Below are 23,836 nucleotides of genomic sequence, written 5' to 3' on the forward strand. Positions count from 1 at the left end.
TAGAAAATATATAATGAACTCCCATCATAGTGGTTCAACTTGTGATCAGCTCTTTAATGTCACATCCGATCTGTTCATGCTTAATTCAAGTGTCCTACAAAAATGTCACAACTTACATCTGGATCCAAACAAGGTCCACCAATCGGTGGATGCTTCTTAAATCTTAAAAGCCATAGGTTCTCTCTCAGCTTTTACAATGTTGTTGAAGAAACCAGATAGTTCTGTAGTTTCCCTGTTAGGATTCCTCTTTCCCTGTGTTTCAAATAAAATGGAAATCTTGTAATATTCCTCAATGACAAAACGATGAATGGGTGTGACTTTAAGTGACAATTTTGGAGCCAGTTTGGAAGAAAAGTCACATTAAATGTGAAGCGGTAGCATTTTCAGGAAATGCCCAACTTCTACCTGAGGGAAACAGTGAAAGGCAATAGCCTTTTCCTTTCACTGAGACTCAGGTTGCGGAGAAGTCTGCTTTGGGTGTAGGTTGGGAATAATAAATACTAATGAAATTACACAGACCTTGTCGATCTGGTTTTCTTGCCCAGTGGCGGTCTGTGAGGTAGTGCCCGGGGGTGATGGAAGGCCCAAAGGGCGTTATTCGCTTAAGTCTGCTGAGCCGTCAAGTGTCAGAGGTCGCGGGCGGGCTGGCTATCTGATCAAGACAAGCAGCCCATAGGGCCTGAAAACCGAACAAAATCCACGACTGCACAAAAAGGGGCCAGGGGCTTCTGAGCGCTCAGGCACCAGCGTGAGTCAGCAATGCTCTCAGCGGGCTCCACAATGGACAGGCAAGGTGTCTGACGCGCCTCTGGGGAGCATGTAGAATCTAGCAAGGCCAATGTGCTTTATCGACCGCCTTTCTCGGGAGGTTCCCTTCATGGCCTGATAAACCTCGAGCTTCCCCGCACCCCGCCCTCGCCGCCTGCAGGATCTCCACCTCCCAGAAGTCTCTGAGAACCGCACATGTGGCTAATTCTTCGGTGGAAAAGAGTCGCGCAAGCGCAGAGAGCGGCTCGGCGTAGACTCTGAGCGGCGCTTGCGTACGGTACCGCCAGCTCCGTTCGCCCCGCCCGCCGGGTTCTGCGCGCTCCGCGCCTTTCTTACGTCACCGTTTCGCATGCGCTTTGGTAGGCAGGGCGAGCTTTCGGGGGACCGGTAGGGGGCGGGCCTTGACCGGGGTCTCACGGCGACTGCGCGGACGGGAGCCCGACTGGAACATGGCGACTTGCGCTGAAATCCTGCGGAGCGAGTTCCCCGAAATTGACGGACAGGTCTTCGACTACGTGACGGGTGAGCTGAACCGAATCAACGCGCTGGGGATGCCGAAGTGGAAGTCAGGACGGGGGGAAGTACTAAGGCAGAGCAGTGGCGGGGACCGCCGCTAGGCCTCTCCTCTGTGTGACCTCTTGTCCCGAGGGCCAGTTGGGTCTCGAGCCCGGACTGGGGCCGCAGTACGGGGACCAAGACTGCTTGTATGTCCACCTTATCTGGTATCTTCCTCGTCTTGACACGCCCTCCCTAGGCGTCTTGCACAGCGGCAGTGCGGACTTCGAGTCTGTGGATGACCTGGTGGAAGCTGTGGGGGAACTGTTGCAGGAGGTGTCCGGGGACAGCAAGGATGACGCGGGCATCAGGGCCGTGTGCCAGCGCATGTACAACACTCTGCGCCTGTACGTGCCAGGGCAGGGGGATTCGGGGAGATGGGAGAGCGGACGGTCAGGTGACAAGACGTGAGAGAAGGTCTGATGGCCATAGAGCTTTTTCCTCCACTTCTAACCCATTGCTTTCTATCCCTACCATCAAGGGCGGAACCACAGACCCAGGGAAACAGCCAGGTGCTACTAGACGCCCCCATCCAGTTGTCAAAGATAACAGAGAACTACGGTGAGAGAGAGGGAAGATTGAACTAGCTGCCCTATGTCCTCCACTCCCTACCCATCTGCCCTCTGGGGCTCAGGACTCTTGGTACATCTTTTCCACAGGACAAGGTTGTCGGAGTTAGTTGATGTCTTTACTGAGGGCAAATGAGCCATTAATAAAGGGATTAAGATTGGCGAGGTCTCCAAGCCCTTGGGTGTGGTAGGACGCATGGGTCTTGGAGCTGGACAGATTTAGGTTCACTCCCCAATTTTGCAGTTTACTAACCTACGGCATGATCTTGTAAGAGGTGCTTAACTGCTCCTAGCCTCTGTATCCTTAATCTGTGAGTTGAGTTTTTAAGTGTTGAGAGAATTGATATCTATCTCTAGGTATCTCTAGATATGTGTCTGTGTCTGATTCATGTTAGTCACGCAAAATGTTAGTTTCCGTTCCCTTAGGGAGAAGGTGACTGCTTTTCTTATCGCTTACAGACTGTGGCACCAAACTTCCAGGCCTGCTAAAGAGGGAACAGTCCTCGGTGAGGAGGGAGAGGAAGAAGAAAGGGAGGGGTCTGTGTCTGTGGTGGGGGTGAGAGTTCGCTGTTTCTAAGTATTGGAGTATCTTCCTGGGGCATTGTCTAATTGTCTTTCCCTGAGTCCTTGAGCCTGCACCATAGGATGAAATGGGTTATGTTTGGACCCTTAGACGGTGAATGCAAAGAAGCTAGAGAAAGCTGAGGCTCGATTGAAGGCAAAGCAGGAGAAGCGCTCAGAGAAGGACATACTGAAGACCAGCAACCCTCTGTGAGTTAGTGAAAAGGGCTGAGAAGAGAGCAGAGCAGTCCCAATTGAGATGGAAGGCTGCTTGGGAGTGCTAAAAGCCATCCATTTCTCCCTTTAAGAGTCTTGGAAGAGGCATCAGCCAGCCAGGCAGGCAGCAGAAAGGAAAGTCGGTTGGAATCATCTGGAAAGAACAAATCCTACGATGTGCGAATTGAGAACTTTGATGTGTCTTTTGGCGATAGGTGAGGGAGTGGCAGTGGGGGAGTGGGGGTGATGGGTTGTTTTTTTTTACAGTTAGAGGAGAATTTGGAGAGGTGAAATGGGGCTAAGAATAGTTAGATTTCTGTTGTTAAACTTGCTGTGCAGCTATCTCTAGAGCCCCCTTTGTTGTCTTCCTGCTACCCGTGCAGGGTACTGCTGGCTGGAGCAGATGTGAACCTCGCGTGGGGCCGCCGCTATGGGCTGGTGGGTCGGAATGGGCTGGGGAAGACGACGCTGCTGAAGATGCTGGCCACCAGGAGCCTGCGGGTTCCAGCCCACATTTCCCTGCTGCATGTGGAGCAAGAGGTTGCTGGAGACGACACCCCTGCCCTGCAGAGCGTGCTGGAGAGTGACACGGTGCGAGAAGACCTCCTGCGTCAAGAGCAGGAGCTCAGTGCCCAGATTGCCGCTGGCAGGTGAGGGCTCCCTGGGACAGACTGACCAGCAGCAGCCATGCTTCGCAGAGGGCCTGCCACGCTGGCACAATCGACCATTCGAATACCCATCCTAGTAAGCAGCAGAGCTTAGGGTTTGGCACGGTGGGGCTGTGCATTCCTTGTTCCTGGCATGGTGCCCGTTGCCCTCACTGCTGTGAGCAAGTCCTTCCTGTCCTCTGTTCCTGCCCCAGCAACAAGGCAGCCAGTAGCCTGCTTTGCAGCCGTCCTGAGGTGCAGGATAAAATAGTGAACTTCTCCCGCTCAGCCTGATTGCTCTTCCCCCCATTCTTAGGGCCGAGGGCTCACAAGCTGCGCAGCTGGCAGAAATCTATGCCAAGTTGGAGGAGATTGAGGCTGACAAAGCACCTGCCAGGTATTTAAAATTCCCTTCCTTCCTTCAGATTTTATCTTTCCCATCTGTTACCTGTTCCAACCAGGTTCTTTGATTTCTTCACTCCCAGAGCATCAGTCATTCTTGCTGGGCTTGGCTTTACCCCCAAAATGCAGCAGCAGCCCACCCGGTGAGTGACCCCTACCATTCTTGGCTCTGAACACTATTGGCGGTGCCTCTGCCTCTTCTCGTGAACACTTGCCCCTGATGCAGCTCTGTCTCTTTAGGGAGTTCTCAGGTGGCTGGAGGATGAGATTGGCCCTGGCCCGGGCTCTGTTTGCTAGGTGAGTCCCTTGGACCTGTGTGTGAATACTGTGGAGGATGAGTTTGGCTCTTGGGAGGTGGCAACAAGTCGCTGACCCGAAACCTCAAACCATGCATTCTTCTTTTCCATAGGCCAGATCTGCTGCTGTTAGATGGTGAGTGTGAAACGGAGCACCCTGACTTTAGAAGGGTGTAGAAGGGTGGTATTGTCCAAGTTTCTAGTTCTCCAGCCCTTCAATCCCAAACATGTCCTCCCCCGCTTTTCTAGAACCCACTAACATGCTGGATGTAAGGGCCATCCTGTGGCTGGAGAATTATCTGCAGGTGAGTGCCTCCAGGTGTGGAGCAGGTCTGGGGAGTGTCTGCCTCCACGGCCACTGGGGTTTGGGAGCTGATTGCCCTCCCAAACCGGGCCTGCCATCCTGTGACCCCCTCAGACGTGGCCCTCCACAATCCTGGTCGTCTCCCATGACCGCAACTTCCTGAATGCCATAGCCACAGACATCATCCACCTGCACAGCCAGCGGCTGGATGGTTACCGGGGAGACTTTGAGACCTTCATCAAGAGCAAGCAGGAGCGACTGCTCAATCAGCAGCGTGAATATGAGGCCCAGCAACAGTATCGCCAGCATATCCAGGTGGGAGAGCAGGCAAGAGTGGGAACCCACCCCGTCCTATGGGTACTAGAGTCATGGGGGGCGAGGGAGCTGAACATGTCTGAACTTGTCCACCTGCAGGTCTTTATTGACCGGTTTCGCTACAATGCCAACAGAGCCTCCCAAGTGCAGAGCAAACTCAAGATGCTGGAGAAACTGTGAGTACAAACCCTGACCGGCCCTGACTCCTCTAGTTTTATAGGGAATGCCTATAATTCTCATCTTGCCCTCCCCTTCTAGATCTCTCCTTTCCTACAAATCAGCTTTAACTTCCTTCCCTGCAGGAAGGCCTGATATTCTGTTACTGCTCTTGGAGAGTTCATCTTGCCCCCAGACCTCGGCAACCATCAGTCTGCTTTCAGTCTATATATTTGCTAATTCTGGGCATTTCATATAGACGGATTCGTACCTGTGACCTTTTTTTATGTCTGGCTTCTTTTGCCTAATGTCATGTTTTTGAAGTTCATCATGTAGCCTGGATTAGTACTTCACTCCTTTTTCTGGCCAGATAATATTTCATTGTATGGTTACTCCACATTTTGTTTAATGATTCATCAGGTGGTGGACGTTCAAATTGATTCGCGTTTTTGGCTGTTAAGAATAATAGTACTGATATGAACAAGTTTTTGTGTGGACATATGTTTTCTATTCTCTTGGGTACATAGCTAGGAATGGAATTGCTGGGTTATGTAATAATTCTATGTTTAAGATTTTCAGGGATTGCCAAACTGTTTTTAACAGCAGCTGCACCATTTTACATTCCTACCAGCAGTATATGAGGATTACAGTTTCTCCACCTCTTTGCCAACATTTATTATCTGTCTTTTGAAGTTTGGTCCTCCTAGTGGATGTGAAGTGATATCTTTTTGGAATCTTGATTTGTATTTCCCTTGTGACTAATGATGTTGAGCTTTGGAGGCATTTTTTTATTGAAGTATAGTTGATGTGCAATATTATATGTTTTAAGTGTACAACATAGTGATTCACAATTTTTAAAGATCGTGTTCCATTTATGCTTATGATAAAATATTGACTATATTCTCTGTGTTGTGTAGTATATCCTTGTAGCTTATTTTATATCTAGGAGTTTGAATCTTTTAATCCTTTACCCTAGTCTTGCCCCTCTCTCCCTCCCCTCTCCCCACTGGGAACCACTAGTTTATTGTCTATATCTGTGAGTCTGCTTCTTTTTTGTTATATTGACTAATTTTATTTTTTAGATTCCACATATAAGTGATACCATACAGTATTTCTTTTTCTCTGACTTATTTCACTTAGCATAGTCTTCAAGTCCATTTATCTTGGTACAAATGGCAAAATTTCCTTCTGTTTTTATGGCTGAGTTGTTGTTCAGTCACTAAGTCATGTCCGACTCTTTGCGACCCCAGGGACTGCAGCACCCCAGGCTTCTCTGTCCTTCACTGTCTCCCGGAGTTTGCTCAAATTGATGTTCATGAGTTGTTGATGCTATCTAACCATCTCATCCTCTACTGCCCCCTTCTCCTATTGCCTTCAGTCTTTCCCAGCATCAGGGTCTTTTCTAATGAATTGGCTTTTTGCATCAGGTGGCCAAATATTGGAGCTTCAGCCTCAGCATCAGTCCTTCCAGTGAATATTCAGGCTTGATTTCCTTTAGGATTGACTGGTTTGATCTTATAGTCCAAAGGACTCTCAAAAGTCTTCTCTAGCACCACAATTCAAAAGTATCAATTCTTTGATGCTCAGCCTTCTTTTTGATCCAGCTCTCACATTCGTACGTGACTACTGGAAAAACCATAGCTTTGACTATACAGACCTTTGTCAACACATTGTATATGTGTCTGAATATGTATATCCATTCATCTGTGGATGGATGGACATTTAGGTTGTTTCTGTGTCTTTGCTATTGTAAACAATATAGCTGTAAACACAAGAGTGCATGTATCTTTTCCAATCAGTATTTCTTTTTTTTTTTTTCGGATATATATCCAAGAGAGTATTGGAAGTTTAATCTTGAAGCAACATTTCTAGACATACAGGTGGTAGGGGAGCTTAAAATTCTAAGGCTTAGGATCTTGTGATGTTGAAACATATAGTATATTAACTGGGAGAACAAAAAGCTACCCCCCAAAAAAACTTCTGTTCTTTTCAGCATATGTATTACTTGTATGAAAAGAACAAATCCATTTTTTAAAGTCACAAATCTAGTCTGTCTCCTATCTCCTCAGACCAGAGCTGAAACCTGTGGACAAGGAGCTGGAGGTAGTGATGAAGTGAGTGCTGGGTCAGAGGGGCAGGTGGGGAAGTTCTTGTTTCTGGGGCTGCCGTTACGCTCATCATCCCACCTCCTGCAGGTTCCCCGATGGATTTGAGAAGTTCTCACCACCAATCTTGCAACTGGATGAGGTGGACTTCTACTACGACCCAAAGCACGTCATCTTCAGCCGTCTCTCCGTCTCTGCCGATCTTGAATCCCGCATCTGTGTGGTATGGCTACCTTCTCTGTTCCGTGAGCTGGGACTGGACTCTCCCAGTGTGGAGATTGTGTTGTGGGTTGGTCATGTGGGAGAGAAGGTCCACAGGAGTAGGAGTCAGAGCCTGGGCCGAGGACTTCGCTGTACTTGTCCTGGTCCCTTTTCCAGCCTCACTGGGCCACTCTGCAGCATAGATAGAGCCTGGCCTGTGGTGTTTTATAAGTACTTAGAGCAGTACTTTGTCTTATTGGTCTCAGCTCTGAGTGTCCTCCCTAACTGTGGAACATAAAGGAGAGAGCATGGCTCAGGGTCAGACTTGGGATGCTAACTCTGCCATTTCTTAGCTTGGTTACTAAGCAGACTCCTCATTCTTAAAAGGGAGATAACATCCAGCTTGCTCTGCTATTGGGAGAATTAATTCCCTTGCACTTAGTGGGTACTTGGGTATTGGTCCCCTTCACAGCTTTACTGTTTCCTTCATTTTTCTCTACAGTTCCTTAAAAATATGTTTTTTTGGTTGTTGGAGTCACTGGGACTACCTGGGATCTATTCTCATCTCCTCTGCTTCTGTATCCCACTCAGGGATGCTCTTTATATACTCGTGTCTTCTTACAGGTTGGGGAGAATGGGGCTGGGAAGTCTACCATGCTGAAGTTGCTTATGGGGGACCTGACACCTGTTCAGGGCATCAGACATGCTCACAGGTAGGGCCCACACCTCCGCTTTCCAACACCTCCTGTGCTGTAGCTACACTCCTTTATGGTCATTGCCTTCCATCCCCTCTCCACCTTCCCATCTGTCTGCAGGAATCTGAAGATTGGCTATTTCAGCCAGCACCACGTGGAGCAGCTGGACCTGAATGTCAGTGCTGTGGAACTGCTAGCACGCAAGTTCCCTGGTGCGTTAAGGAATTTGAGCTAAGGAAAGAGGGCTGGGCCTGACGCCTCCCCCTAGGCTTACCTTGCATTGCTGAGTCTGGGTGTAAGGATGTGGGCATTGGGAGTGGGGCTGGGTGGATGGTGAAGGGAGAGAGTTGGGCCTGGAACCCACACGGTGGGGTGGGGCCTATTGCAGGACGGCCTGAGGAAGAGTACCGTCACCAGCTGGGCCGGTATGGCATCTCTGGAGAACTGGCTGTGCGCCCTGTTGCCAGCTTGTCTGGGGGCCAGAAGAGCAGGGTGGCCTTTGCTCAGATGACCATGCCCTGGTGAGCCGCCTTGACTAGAGCTTTGCCCTCCATTTTCCCACTCTTGCCCAATGGAAAATGATTGTCTTGCCTTGGTATCAGAGCTCATTTTCTCCCAGCCCCCCTAACTGCCCACCTTTCTGGGTTCTGCCTTCCAGTCCCAACTTCTACATTCTGGATGAACCCACAAACCACCTGGATATGGAGACCATTGAGGCTCTGGGCCGTGCTCTCAACAACTTCAGGGTGAGTGTACCTTCACACTGCCCACTCCTTCCTGGGCCTCAGCACACCTTTGGGCCCCTCTGAGAGCCCTCCGGTCTCTGTCTTGCAGGGTGGTGTGATTCTGGTGTCCCATGACGAGCGCTTCATCCGGTTGGTGTGCCGGGAGCTGTGGGTGTGCGAAGGAGGCGGCGTCACCCGGGTTGAGGGGGGATTTGATCAGTACCGAGCTCTTCTCCAGGAACAGTTCCGCCGTGAGGGCTTCCTCTAGGGCCACGAGGCTGAGGACTGTGCCCAGGACATGGACTGTCTCTCAGACCCCTGGGCCACCATGTAGGCAGTCATCTCCTGCCACGGACTTCCCCCAACTTTGGGGACAGCCTTATTCCTAAATCTCTCTTTTTGACTGGAGCATCCTCTGCACAACCCGGGAGCCCCACCTAAGGGTCTTTGAGGACTGGTCCTCCAAGGGGAAGGGAGTCGGGGGGCTGGCCTCTGGGACTTTAGACCCCTCCCACTGCCCCAGCTGCGACTGGGCTCTGAGTGGCCGCTGTGTAAATTAAATCTCCTTGCATCTCCCTTGCTTACTCTGCTGCTGCTGGTGCAGGGCTGCAGTGTTCATCCATGGTTAAGAAGTGCAGTCTCTCTGATTTGGCATTTTCCTGTGACATTTGTGTCTGTCATGTGGAGGAGGCCATGGAAGCATCAGTGTTGCCCCTGAGGGGAGATGTCATTAAAGCCGCTGGGGGTTGGCCTTGCAGTGGACCAGCTTATAATGAAGGGCAGTGTATTCCATCACTGCAGTGCTGCGCTCTCCAGCCCAGGCTTAGCTGAAGGGGTCTGGGTTCTGCTGTCTCAGCCCCACTGCTTGAGAGAGTAAGCTGATTCTGTAACCCAGCCTCAGACATGATTTGCCAGCTGCTTTCTCCAGTGATCTCTGGCCCAGGCTCACCCTGCTTCTCTGAATTGGACCTTTTGGGGCCAAAGAGAAAAGTGAGAAACTGTCCCCATTGTGCTTGAGTGGTTTTGTGTTCTTTATTTTTTCTCTTAACTATGTAGAAGAGGCCTGGGAAGTAGGGAATTGAGAATGGGGTCTAAGATAAAAAGAACATTTTGGTTTCAAATTAACCAGTGTTTAAATGGGGAGGTGGGGGTTGTTTAACAGTAGTATGATTTATAAATATTATTTCCTGGATACTCAGCCACTGTATGTAATTGTTGTGCAGAAGACACTAAAATTGCTTTCCTCTTAATGACTGGAGAAGCCAGCATCAACAGAAAGAACTTGGCTTCGTGGAGAATTGTCATCACAAAGTTCAACCAAGGAATCTTAACCCAGCCACTGCGGGTCTTGTGATACAGGTCGCTGGGGAGGAGACACCTGTCTGGGGGTAAAGGAGGATAAAGCGGAAGGCTCTGCACCAGTGGACTGCACAGCCAGCAGGAGGGGTCACTAAATCTTCCCACTTCCTCAGCCCCTGTCTTGGGAGTCCTCAAGAGGTGGTGTTCTAGGTGTGTCTGTGGCCACATGCATCCTCACACTCCCGAGGACCGCAGGTCCCATCACTCTCTTCCAACCTCAGACCTGCATGTGGGCCAGTTGGGGCCATCCGGGGTAGGGTCTGGGCCTCCCTATTCGTCAGCCCCTTCACCCCTCACCAGCTTGTGGTCCTTGTCTGAGTTTTCCCAATTCTTTAAGAGTCCCTGGAAATGCCACCGAAGCTTCAATGGCAGAGTGCTTCTTTGGAGGTGGCTTTGTGTGTTGAGAGCAGTGGAATTGGATCTGTGATCAGATCCCAGCACTATTACTGATAATAGAAGGGCTCACCTATATTAATTAGCCGGGTAGCCATGACAAGTCGACCTTTGAACACCTCCTTGGGGTCTACATAAGCACTCAAAGTGATTCCTCTGTGACCAGTCTATGATTTGGAGGGCCATCATATGAAAAAAGCAGTACATTTTTTCTGAGTGACTCCAGAGTAGACAGGTTTGGGTTCAAAGGAAGGAAAAACTTTAACAACTCAAACTGCCTTCTACAGTTCCCAATCTCTGGAACTGTTCAGCACTATGGCTGTCTAAAGAAGGGCTCTTTCAAATGGGAGACAGCATTAGATGGCCTCTAGGCTGGCTCCCAGTTTTATGATTCCATTAAGTAAGATCCTGTATGTGTGACAATACAGACCTACACTGCAGGCCTTCAGAAAGTTAAGATGAGTGAATTGCAGCAGTTGAGAAAAGACCCTACAATAAGTGTGTAAGGTGAATTTGGGGGGATTTGCGGTAGGGAGTTGGGTAGAAAATTCAGGCAGTGTCAGCCTGCTCTTCCAGGAAACACAGAGCAGAGAGAAGGGAGGAATCTGACACAGGGAAGTGCCCCCTTCCACTCTAGAGAGCCTGTCTAACCTCTGCCCCTGGGAGGCTGGTTTTCCCACCAGAGCCTTAACAGTCAGGAGCTGGCCAGGTTGAAAGGCCTCTGCAGTCCTGGCCTCCCTGCTTCTGCTGGCCTTACCACACTCACCAGTGCCTCAGGGAGCCTCACTGGGTCCCCTGTGGGAGGGGGAATGCAGAGGGATCATAGATCCTTCCATACAAGTCTACACAGCAATTGAAGGTACCAGTCGCTTATTTCAACATTGGAATTGCTGTCAAGATTTGTGGGATGTAGACAACTTTAGGTAAGTTCTCACTGGTTCCCAGGCAAATGTAAGCCAAGGAGAAGGGACCATTTACCCTCACTGGCCGTTCTCCAGCCTAGTTTGTTATTTATAACCTAACATCCTACCAAGGGCTTCCCTGGTAGCTCAGCTGGTAAAGAATCTGCCTGTAATGCAGGAGACCCTATTTCGATTCCTGGATCGGAACGATCCCCTGGAGAAGGGATAGGCTACCCACTCCAGTATTCTTGGGCTTCCCTGTTAGTTCAGATGTGAAGAATTTGCCTGCAGTGTGGGAGACCTGGGTTCAATCTCTGGGTTGGGAAGATCCCCTGGAGGAGGGCATGGCAACCCACTCCAGTATTCTTGCTTGGAGAGTCCCCATGGACAGAGAAGCCTGGCGGGCTGCAGTTCATGGGGTCGCAAAGAGTTGGACACAACTGAGCGACTAAGCACAGCACAGCATCCTACCAAGAGCCACCTTCCAGGCCTAGGTCAGGCTCACCCTCAGAGGGCCAACCAAGCAATGCCAGGATCAGAGCACTGTGACTTGTCACCAGCCTGAGTGTGTGGGCTGGGTGTCGGAGTCTGGGAAATCCCACAGGCTAGCAGGGTGGGCCCAAAACCTGGCTGAACCTGGAATGATGGACTCCCCTCAACCCTGCCCCCCTCTAGGCAGGCTTCCGTGCACTTTATGTGTCCCTCACTGTAAGCTGCCTGCCGTTAGCCTTGTGGTTCCCACATGCCTGGATATGTTTGAAGGCCAGACCCTGGCTTGCTCATCTTTGCATCTTCTGTCTCTGTCACAGTTTGGGTTCCCGGGGAAGCAGCTTGAAGAGATTGGAGTGTTTATTAGTGCAGTGCTCCAGATTGAGCAGAGGGAGAAGTTGAGCTACAGTGCAGGCCCAATGAAGGCCTCAGGCAACCCCACATTCTGGAGCTGGCAGAGGTGTTCTGAGTTGAGGCAATGGGTCTAGCCTTATTCCACTGGATTGAACAGTCTCCGAGTGCTGGCTGCCACTGGAAGGAGTGATGAGGACATTGGAAGAGGATATTTTCATCAGCTGAGGCAGCTACCCTTAAGGCGTGACAGCTGAGGACTTGCTGCCATCAGTGCTCAGCAGCTAGTGTGCCAAGTCTTTTATTCCTGAAAGCTCATCACAGCAGCCACTCCCATGCCTAGCGTGTAAAGAAGTGCTCAGTAAAAATGCTTGAGCGGACTTCCTCAGCAGTCCAGCAGTTATGACTCTGCTTCTACTGCAGGGGGTGTGGGTTTGATCCCTTGTTGGGGAACTAAGATCCCACATGCAAAAGCTTAAGAAGTGAATATTTGAGGGAAATTGAGAAAAAGTAGGGAATGACCTTGGAGAAGGGGAGCTTCCAGCCCTAAAGTCACAGTGTCAGAGCGGCAGAGGTAGAGGTGCACAGGCAAGGGCTTGTGGGCTCTGCCAGGATGAGGAAGGGCTCCTTTTTCTGGGCCAGAGCCTTGATATGAAAGCTCTGGGACATGATATTATAGAGGTGAATTTTTGTTTTCAAACGTCTCCTTGTCTTCTTTCAAGAGAATTATCAAGAAAATGACAGTTAATAGTTATTGGGCTCTTGTCATGTACGTGGCACTGTAGTTGCTTTACCTACAGTAAATCCTTGCAGCCCCCCGCACTGGCACAGTTGTCCCCTTTTTTAATAGATGAGGAAGTAGAGTTGACAGAGTGGGAGGATACAGGATCATCTGGCTCCAGAGCACAGCTCTGAGCGGCCACACTGCCCTACTGCTCAGCTCCTAGTGTGGCATGCTGAATAGTGAGTGAGACTTCATTAATTCCATCACTTAAAACTCATCATTAATTGCATGGGATGGGAAGTGGGGGGGTTGAAGATGCTTCTCTCAGGAGAGCAAGCTGATGAGTAAGGAATAGCTGGCACAATGGCTGACACAATCTAAGTGCTCAGTGATTTTTCATTAAGTGATTCATAACGTGGTATAGTGGAAAAGTCATGCACTGGGATTAGCCCAGCTCTCCCACTGCCTGCATGTGTGCTAAGGCACTTCAGTCATGTCCAAGTCTTTGCAGCGCTATGGGCTGTAGCCTGCCAAGCGCTTCAGTCCATGGGATTCTCTAGGCAAGAATACTGGAGTGGGTGGTTGTTTCCTCCTCCAAGGGATCTTCCTAAGCCAGGGATCAAACCTGCTTCTCTTGCATCTCCTGCATTGGCAGGTGTGTTCTTTACCACTAGCACCACCTGGGAAGCCCCACCACTGAGTGCATCTTAGGCAAATCAACCTCTCTAGAGTAAATTATCCTTATACATAAAATGGGCATAGTGCAGTTTATCTTGCCTGTTTTGTGGGTAGGAGAAAGGGTTAAATTAGATAAGTTCCTGTGTAAATGGAATAATTTTTTTTAAATAAACTAAAATGTCATGGATCCAGAGGTGTCATTTTATGGGAGGAATGAGAATACAGCAGCCTGGAGCCTCCTCTGGAGACAGGCAGACTCTCAAGAGCACAGACAAGCAAAGCACTCCAGGCCATCATCAAGATGATGGCCCCAGGAGGGCCACCCCACAGTCCTCATCTGCTAAACCAAGAATCAGAAAACCTGAATGCGGAAGCACAGCATGAAACTCTGCCCGGAACCCACTGAGTTGCATGGGGAGAGGCAGAAATCACCATGCAATTTCAGCCCATACTAATAATATGTGTAAGTCATACCCTGTTGGTAATTCTAGGTTTCTCTTTTCTTTATGTTAAATAAATGGGTGGTTTGGACGTGACTTCTGCTGCACTGTGTAAAGAGAGACCTTTGAAACCGTAAATTAAAAGAAATATTTGTCAACCCTTGCTACAGCATTTTTAACACCAAGGAATGCTTTCACAAATATTCTCTTTCAGTCTTGTCTCCTCAATAATCTTGTTTTACGTGAATCTTGCTGAGTTACTCCCATTTTATAGAACAGAAGCCTGAAGCAGAGAGATGTTACATGTCTTGCTTAGGTTCAGAAACCTCTGTGCCTGCAGAGATGGGGTGGTAACTGAGGTATCCAGGTCCCCAGCCTTCTCACGTCTTTCGGATCGGCTGTTCTCAACTTTGCTCTACAGCTATTCATACAGTGGACGATCTCATATCACACATGCCGGTGAGTATGCCCAGGGTCATGTGCCTGCCTGTCCTTCTAGGAAAATATTTTGAACCCGGAATGAGGGGGACCAACTGTGACCCTATTTTAATTTGCTTTAAAGTTGTAAATTAGGGAGCAAGCTCTGGAGTCAGAACTACATTCAAGTCTGGATCCTGTTACTAATAGCTCTGTGACCTTGTCAAATTAAGTGTCTCTGTGCCTCAGTTTCCTCATCTATAAAATGAGAATAATAGTCCTTACAGGATTTCCTGGTGGTCCAGTAGTTGAGAATCTGTCTGCCAATGCAGGGCACAAGGGTTTGGTCCCTGGTCTGGGAAGATCCCACATGTCATGAAGGAACTAAACCTGTGCGCCACAACTGCTGAGCCTGTGCTCTAGGGCCCCCAAGCCACACGCTGAGCCTGTGTGCTGCAGCTACAGAAACCCACGTGCCTAGAGCCTGTGCTCTGCGACTGGAAAAGCCGCCTCAGTGAGAAGCCCACGCACCACAATGAAGAGCACTTGCCACAACCAGAGAAAGCCCGTGTGCAACAACAAAGACCCAGCACAGCCAAAAATAATTAAAATTTTTAAAAAATGATCCTTACATTGTAGGGTTATGGTGACTATTACATCAGATAATATAAGCAAAACTCTCATCATGGCATTGCAGGCAGATTCTTTACTCCTTGAGCCACCTGGGAAGCCCTCCATAATTGTTATCCATTGTGATGATTATTAGTTGCGACCTTCAACCACTTTATTGATTTTTAGTGAAATGTTGCTTACAGTGTCCTACAGCTGAAATCCACTGTGTTTGGTCATGGTGCCTCAGTCAAAAAGACAGGTACCCACACCTCCTATTTTGTGTCCTTTAAACTAGAAGGACCTTTTCTTGGATTCTTCTTCCACTGAATAAATATTTTCTTTGGATTCTTCTTCACACACACACATGCCCCTCTAGTTCTTTCTGAATGTTCTATATTCAGTTCATTCCCTTACTCAATGCTTTGCTCCAGGTTGGTGACTCCCCATCAGTGTAGGAGTCTAGGGTTGGTTTTTTTGTTTTTTTTTTTTGACTGATTGAGACCTTTGAGCATAATCATTCTGAACCTCTCACCACCGAGAATTTCTTCCTCTTTCTTCTGCATGAACTCTACCGTGTGGCACACCCAACTTGGGAGTAGAGTTATCTTAGTGTAAAACTAGTAAGAGTCAACAAACAATGGTTGAGATGTAGAAGCCATTCAAGAGTTGGCAGATTATGGTTTGCTAGTGTATGTGTGTTTCAAGGTTGGGGGCACATTTAAGAACCATCAGGTTGATGAGTGCATGTTTAGCCAAGGAAGAACACAAGTGATTTGAAGAGCACATGAAATATGATTCAAATCAAGAATGCCAGAACCCTGCAATCGACAGACCAAGACTTGCTCAGTGGGGGTCCCCAGACCTGCCTGAGAAGAAGCAGACTCTATCTTGTGGCTCGTCCTTCTGGCAGGTCTTGTCCTTCACGGACACTGAATGTCTCAGTCAGTCAGAGCTTGACACCACAGGCCCCTGAACTCCATTCACTAACTCCCCCACTCCATTCCAACTATCTGGTTTCTTTGGCTTGTGACTGAGTTTGCATGACCCTTCTCACCCAGAGAGGATGTACTAACTAGTAAAAATGGATTTTCGGGTCCCCTGTTGGCTGCGTTTCTAGTGATAAGTTAATAAACTGACACCTGGTTTATACATCAGTCTCTTCTAAGTTGCAGTAGTGTGAGGCAGAAACCCTTGGCTTGATCCAACAATGATAATAATTTATTGGGCACTATGTTCCAAGCTTTATTCTAATCACTTTACATGAATTAACTTGTTTTATCCTCACAACAAACTAATAAGGCATGGATCATCTGCATTTCCTAAGCAAGTAAATGGAAATCCAGAAATGCTTTAAAAAACAAAACTAAATTAAACTTGCCTAGGTCTACTCAGCTCCTGAGTCTCTGAGCTGGGGTTTACCCCGAGGCCAGAATGGGCCCAATGCTTCAGCTTGCCCACTCTAGCACAGCAAGACACCCGACCATGTTGGCGTTCAGGATCTGAGTGATAAGGAGCAGCTCTGTGCTATGATGACCTCAGCAGGTACTGAGGCCCTACGGTAGCCACACTGCCAACCCACCTGAAGCATACCACTGTATTTGGAAAAAATTTTATTTGTGAAACAAACCTAGTTTGTTAAATAATTGTTTTCCCTTTAAAATTTAATCAAAGACCGGACTTCCCTGGTGGTCCAGGGGCTAGGACTCTACACTCAAAATGCAGGGGGCCCAGGTTCAGTCCCTGGTCAGGGAGCTAGATTCCACATGCTGCAACTAAGACCCTGTTCAGCCAAATAAATAAAATATTTTTAAAATTTTAATCAAAGACATAATATGGTACTAATCACAGTTTCTGATAAGCCCTTAAGTAATCACACTTTCTGACCCAAGTTATTTCTTTCCAGCCCCAAGAAAGAAACACTCTGTTTAATTTAGCTTGGACACCCTTCAGTGACAAATCAAGGTAGACAGTGCCAGGAAAATAAACAGAAATTAGAACAGTTCCTGATAAAGGGAGACGGGAAGCAGCATAGTCTGTCTCAAAGGAACTTTCTTTTTTTACTTACTTTTTTCTTTTTCTTCTTTCTGTATGAAAACACTTTTCTCCTGAAATAATCTCTCATAATGTACTCTGCATATAAGTTAAATAAGCAGGCTGACAATATACAGCCTTGACATACTCCTTTCCCAGTTTGGAACCAGTCTGTTGTTCCATGTCCAGTTCTAACTGTTGCTTCTTGACCTGATACAGATTTCTCAGGAGGCAAGTCAAGTGGTGTTCCCATCTGGTATTCCCATCTCTTGAAGAATTTTCCACAGTTTGTTGTGATCCACACAGTCAAAGTGGTCCACACTTTGCTGTAGTCAATAAAGCAGAAGTAGATGTTTTTCTGGAACTCTCTTGCTTTTTCGATGCTTTGATGGATGTTGGCAATATGATCTCTGGTTCCTCTGCCCTTTCTAAATCCAGCTTGAAGTTTATGTACTGTTGAAGCCTGGCTTGGAGACTTTTGAGCATTACTTTGCTAGCATGTGAGATGAATGCAATTGTGCAGCAGTTTGAACATTCTTTGGCATTGCATTTCTTTGGGATTGGAATGAAAACTGACCTTTTCCAGTCCTGTGGCTGCTGCTGAGTTTTCCGAATTTGCTGGCATATTGAGTGCAGCACTTTTGCAACAACATCATCTTTTAGGATTTGAAATAGCTCAACTGGAATTCCATAACCTCCACTAGCTTTGTTCATAGTGATACTTCCTAAGGCCCACTTGACTTCGAATTCCAGGATGTCTGGCTCTAGGTAGGTGATCACACCATTGTGGTCATCTGGGCAATGAAGATCTTTTTTGTATAGTTCTATGTATTCTTGCCACCTGTTCTTAATATCTTCTGCTTCTGTTAGGTCCAAACCATTTCTGTCCTTTATTGTGCCCATCTTTGCATGAAATTTTCCCTTGGTATCTAATTTTCTTGAAGAGATCTCTAGTCTTTCCCACTCTGTTGTTTTCCTCTATTTCTTTGCATTGTTCACTTAGGAAGGCTTTCTTATCTCTCCTTGCTGTTCTTTGGAACTCTGCATTCAGATGGGTATATTTTTCCTTTTCTCCTTTGCCTTTAGCTTCTCTTCTTTTCTCAGCAATTTGTAAGGCCTCCTCAGACAACCATTTTGCCTTTTTGCATTTCTTTTTCTTGGGGATGATCTTGATCGCTGCCTCCTGTACACTGTCACAAACCTCTGTCCATAGTTCTTCAGGCACTGTGGCAGCCATTAACTCTCTCCTTAGTGTCTTTCACTAAACAGAAATCCTTAATTTTGTAACATTTTATTTTAAAATAATTTCAGACTTGGAGAAAAGTTGCAAAATACAACAAAGAATTCTGCTCTTTCCTTCAGCTGGATTCCTAAATTATAACACTTTGCTGCATTCTCTGTGTTGTGTGTATGTATGTATTTTTCCCTGAACCATTTATGAGTAAGTTGTAGACATAATGTTCCTTTATTTCTAAGTACCCAATATGTTGTTTTCTAAAAACAAAAACTTTACTTACATAACCACAGTATAGTTATCAAACTTGGGAAATAAACTTTGATACAGTAATATTATCTAATCTAGAGATTAGATACTAATTTATCCAAATGTTGCCATATATGTCAACAATTTCCTAATAATAAAAAGGAAAAATACATATGTTTGATTCAGGATCACACATTGCATTCAGCTGACCTGTCTCTTTAGCCTCCTTCAATCTGAAGCAGTTCTGTAACCTTTCTATATTTTTCATGACCTTAACATTTTGGAAGAGTACAGAATATTCATTTTGAGAATGTCCCTCAGTTTGGGGTAGTCTGGTGTTTCCTTGTGATTAGATTCAGGCTGTGCATTTTTGGCAGGAATATCACAGAAGTGAGGCTGTACCTTCTCAGTACATCTTATCAGGAGGCATGTGATGTCAATTTGCCCCATTACTGGTGATGTTAACTTTGATTACTTGGTTAAGGTGGTGTCTGCCAGGTTTCTATGCTTTAAATTGCTATTTTCCCCTCTGTAATTAATAAGTGTCTTGTGGAGAAGAAATACTTAATTTTTATATAATCAAAGTCATCAATGTTTTGCAACAGTGATTTGTTCTTTTGAAATGTTTTAGTCCTTCCCTACCACCCCTAGGTAACAGATTTTCTGCAACCTTGTTTTTTCTATTAATTGTATAGTTTTATTTTTCTTATTTATGTTGTGAATGGTCTAGAATTCACTGTGTATGTATTGTTTATGTACATGGTTTCACCTTTTTCTATATAATGAACCAGTTTTTCCGACATTATCTGCCAAAGAATCTATCCTTTCTTCAATGATGATGATGCCACATTTGTTGCATATTAGCTGAAGCAACTTAACATGCACACATATTCTCATTTATATCATATCACACACATGGGTCAGGTTCTCTGTTGGTCTGCTTGTAACACTAGCATATGGTTTGATTACTGCGATCTTGTAGTATGTCTTGGTATCTGGTAGGGCAAGCTGACCTCTTTCTTCTTTTTATATATTGATTGGTAATCTTGAAACTTTTTTCTCTGTACATACATATATATATGTAAATTTGTTAAAACTTCAGAAAATTCTCACGGATTTTTTTTTTTCTCACGGATTTTACTTGGGATTGCATTGAATGTTGAGATTAACTGGAGGAAAAATGAACATTGTTAGTTTTTTAGCCATTCCATCCAAGACAATGGAATACATGTCTGGTTATTTGGATCATTTTCTGTGTCCTTTGAGCATTATAGACTTCTTCATAGAAGTCTCATATGATCTTGTTAAATAAATTCCAGGATACTTTATAATTGTTGTTACTGTTGTGAAAGCATCTTTTTTATTGTATGTTCTACTTGGTTATAGCTGATGTAGAGATAAGCTATTGATTTTTGAAGATTGATCTTATATCTAGCTACCTTACTGAATTTTCTCCCTAGTTGTAATGGTAAATTTTATGTATACATGTTTTACCAAATAAAATATGGTCAATTTTGTTGAATGTAAATTATACCTCAATTAACATGACATAAAATATTAATTGGGGCATTATTGGAAGCTAAAACTTGTAGGCAAGATCTTGATGAAGATCAGGAGAGTTACATAGAATCAAGCAATCACTACGAAAGTACTTGTTTAATTAAAACAAGAAAAAAAAATAATAGCATTACAGTGAACAAATCTGGCAACATTATCGTGATAATTCAGACAAAATCTTAAGGCAATCTACTAGAGAATTCCCTCTTGCTGGAAAGGTCAGCCTTTTTGTTCTAATCAGGCCTTCAACTGATTGGGTCAGGCCCACCCACATTATGGGCTTCCCTGGTAGCTCAGCTGGAAAAGAATCTGCCTGCAATGCAGGAGACCCTGGTTCAATTCCTGGGTTGGGAAGATCCCCTGGAGAAAGGATAGGCTACCCATTCCAGTATTCTTGGCCTTCCCTGATGGCTCAGATGGTAGAGTCTGCCCTGCAATGTGGGAGGCCTGGGTTCAATCCCTGGGTTGGAAAGATTCCCTGGAGAAGGGAATGACTACCCACTCCAGTACCCATTCCAGTATTCTCGCCTGGAGAATTCCATGGACAGAGGAGCCTGGCCCAGGCTACAGTCCATGGGATCACAAAGTCAGGCATGACTGAGTGACTAACACACTACTAACTTATAATTCACTAACAAATTTTTCTTCATTTTTTAATTTTATATTGGCATATAGATAATTAACAATGTTGTGGTTTCAGGTGTAGAGCAAAGTGATTCAGTTATATACATACATTGGTCTATTCTTTTTCAAATTCTTTCCCCATTTAGGTTGTTACATAATATTGAGCAGAGTTCCTTGTGTTATACAATAGGTCCTTGTTGCTTATCCATTTTAAATATAGCAGTGTGTACATGTCCATTCCATACTCCCTAACTATCTCTTCCCTCTTGTAAATGTAAACTCACCACTAATTTAAATGTTAATCTCATCCAAAGCCATTCTCCAAGTTGACATATGAACTGCCAGCTAAACACAATTGTGATCTGGATTCGATGGGAGAAGGGATTATTTTGAAGAACATTTTTACAACAATTAATGAAATTAGAATATTGGCTAGTTTAAACAATAGAACTGTTTTCAATGTTAAATTTCCAGAATTTGACAACTATGCTATGTTTATGTAAGAGGGTGCCCTTGTTCTTAAGAAAGATATATTGAACTATTTAGGGTTAAGAAGCACAATGTAAAGAACCTATATTTCAGAAAAATGCTAATCTTGAGATTTTTGTACACTTTTAAAAAATTATTTCCAAATCAGAAGTTAACAAATTAATTGTTTGTCAATGTATGTTTGATGTCTTCCATAAGGAGAAGGATCTGCCACTGTCTTGTTTCCTGCTGTGGCTTCCACCTAACCATACAACAAGAAATATTTTTTGAGTGAATACTAATGAACTAAGCCATCTTCCAATTGGGGTTTCAAACAGGGGCTGGGATTTTGGATATGAAACTTGAGATAGGCTTCGCAGGTGGTGCAGTGGTAAAAGAATCTGCTTGCCAATGCAGGAGATGTGGGTTTGATCCCCAGGTCGGGAGGATCCCCTGGAGAAGAAAATGGCAACCCACTTTAGTATTCTTGCCTGGAGAATTCCATGGACACAGGAACCAGGTGGGCTACAGTTCACGGGGTTGCAAAGAGTCACACATGACTGAGCATGCACCACACAGGCAGGACCAAAAACTTTTTTTCTACACATAAGTCTCCTGGAACTCAAATATGAGTGTGTAGATGCTTCTGAGGTTTGAGAAAACACATCTACTGGCCCCAAACACAGGGAGGCAGCCCACAAGCAGAAGATAACCGAATTGAGCTTTGCAACAAGTGACCTAGATGCAGAGCATTTTCTGAGACCCTTTCCCTTCAAATTTACCCTCTCCCCACTCCATACCACCATCCTCAATAAAGGTGGTTGGCACTTTCGGCCCTGATCTGGGCAGTGTTCTCCTGACTTGGGGTAGGGGGAGGGGGCAAGTTCAGTCCTCCCTCCTGGGCCAGATCAGAGGAAAAGCAAAAACCTACAGGCTAGGTTGGTGGTGGCCAAGGTGAGCAGGTATTCTGGACAGGGACCTCAGTAGCCCAGTGGACTTCTTCACACAGAGATTAAAAGATAGGGTCAATTTCACTAATAGAGTCAGTAAGTTTTCTCACGTTATCCCTCTAACTGAGTCAGCTAACATTTATTGGGCATCCACTGTATGCCAGGGCCCGTGGTGGAAAGAGGGAGTCACTCACTCCCAGAGGCTCTCATTGGCTCAAGAGGTGAACGTGAGCTATAGATTCAACCACTTGACCTGTCCCATTCCCTGCCTGGGCCCCGCTGGCTCCTGCCTCTGCCCACTGGCTGGGCACAAGGTCTGTTCTCCACCTGGTTCCTCACCTGTCCCTTTATTTCTTGAGGTCAGCCAAGACCGATGGGAATTTTCAAAAGGAGATAAATTAAGAGACTTAGGAAATTTAAGTGAATATTAACTAAACTTACTGTGATAATTGTTTTGCAATATATAAATAAATCACTGTGTTGTAGGGCTTCCCTGGCCTGGTGTTCAGTGGTAAAGAATCTGCCTGCCAATGCAGAAGACACTGGTTCAATCCCTGGTCAGGGAGAATCCCATATGCTGTGGAGTAACTAAGCCCTTGCACTACAACTACTGAGGTCTGCATGCCCTAGAGCCCCTGGTCTGCAACAAGAGAAGCCACCCCAACAAGAAGCCCATGTACTGCAACAAAGAGTAGCCCCCCGCTTGCCACAACTAAAGAAAAGGCCATGCAGCAACGAAGATGCAGCACAGCCAAAGAAAAATAAGTAAAATTATTTTAAAAAAAAATCATTGTTGGGATCAAACCCATGCCCCCTGCAGTGGAAGAGCAGAGTCTCAACCACTGGACCTCTAGGGAAATCCCTCAACTTTTTAAAAAATTCAGAATAAAAAGAGATTTAGGGAAAATGAAAAAGAAATAAACCACAAAATAAACATTAATAAATTTGTATTGTCTGTGGTAGCAACTGTATTGTCTATCACAGCAGTATGTGGTCTGAGGGCAGACCATCTGAGTTCAACATCCTGGCTCTACTGCTTTATTAGCTTATCATGAGCAAGTTACTTGTTTGCATTTCATTTTCCTCACATGTAAGATAGTAATAGTACTTGTCTTGAGCTATTTTCATCATTAAAGGCAGTGACTGATCCACGCATAGTGCAGTGCTCGGTCAATAGTAAGTGCTTGACAAATATTAACCAAGAGAAAACAACAACAACAGCAACAAAGCACTCCTACTTACCCTTTCCTTAGTTCTTCTGACTTCATTTTTTGGTGAGCTGATCCCTCTGCTTCCTCTTCACTGCTTAACTCCCACTTAGGATTCCACTTACATGGCTTCCCCGCTCAACCACCAGGTTAGTTGCTGCTCCTAAAAGTCTAGTCAAGGCTATGGTTTTTCCAGTGGTCATGTATGGATATAAGAGTTGGACTATAAAGAAAGCTAAGTGCAGAAGAATTGATGCTTTTGAACTGTGGTGTTGGAGAAGACTCTTGAGAGTCCCTTGGACTGCAAGGAAATCCAACCAGTCCATCCTAAAGGAGATCAGTCCTGGGTGTTCATTGGAAGGACTGATGCTGAAGCTGAAACTCCAATACTTTGGCCACCTCATGCGAAGAGTTGACTCATTGGAAAAGACCCTGATGCTGGGAAAGATTGAAGGCAGGAGGAGAAGGGGACAACAGAGGATAAGATGATCGGATGGCATCACCGACTCAATGAACATGGGTTTGGGTGGACTCCGGGAGTTGGTGATGGACAGGGAGGCCTGGCGTGCTGTGGTTCATGGGGTCGCAAAGAGTTGGACACGACTGAGTGACTGAACTGAACTGAACTGAAAAAG

General features: G+C 46.0%; 1 protein-coding gene across 1 annotated transcript; it reads left to right on the forward strand.

The window, feature by feature from the left end:
• Nucleotides 1–1,133: 1,133 nt before the first annotated feature.
• Nucleotides 1,134–9,517, forward strand: ABCF3 (ATP binding cassette subfamily F member 3). Its single transcript, XM_061166698.1, has 21 exons — nucleotides 1,134–1,290; nucleotides 1,523–1,670; nucleotides 1,805–1,884; nucleotides 2,352–2,398; nucleotides 2,566–2,663; nucleotides 2,762–2,884; nucleotides 3,053–3,319; nucleotides 3,633–3,713; nucleotides 3,802–3,861; nucleotides 3,959–4,015; nucleotides 4,128–4,150; nucleotides 4,264–4,319; nucleotides 4,433–4,633; nucleotides 4,733–4,809; nucleotides 6,859–6,903; nucleotides 6,985–7,117; nucleotides 7,720–7,808; nucleotides 7,911–8,002; nucleotides 8,179–8,311; nucleotides 8,449–8,536; nucleotides 8,625–9,517. Exons 1-21 carry the CDS (start codon nucleotides 1,218–1,220, stop codon nucleotides 8,781–8,783), a joined length of 2,130 nt encoding a protein of 709 aa, XP_061022681.1. The 5' UTR covers nucleotides 1,134–1,217; the 3' UTR covers nucleotides 8,784–9,517.
• Nucleotides 9,518–23,836: the final 14,319 nt, after the last annotated feature.

Source organism: Dama dama, chromosome 19, assembly GCF_033118175.1.
Source record: "Dama dama isolate Ldn47 chromosome 19, ASM3311817v1, whole genome shotgun sequence".
In the NCBI taxonomy this organism is placed as follows: domain Eukaryota; kingdom Metazoa; phylum Chordata; class Mammalia; order Artiodactyla; family Cervidae; genus Dama; species Dama dama.

Bases quoted from the DNA above. Each gene is read 5' to 3' on its own strand.
- ABCF3 (XM_061166698.1), top strand. From the start codon at position 1,218: ATGGCGACTTGCGCTGAAATCCTGCGGAGCGAGTTCCCCGAAATTGAC. The intron at 3,862-3,958 runs GTGAGTGACCCC...CTGTCTCTTTAG, and splicing joins ATGCAGCAGCAGCCCACCCG to GGAGTTCTCAGGTGGCTGGA. The intron at 7,809-7,910 runs GTAGGGCCCACA...ATCTGTCTGCAG, and splicing joins GGCATCAGACATGCTCACAG to GAATCTGAAGATTGGCTATT.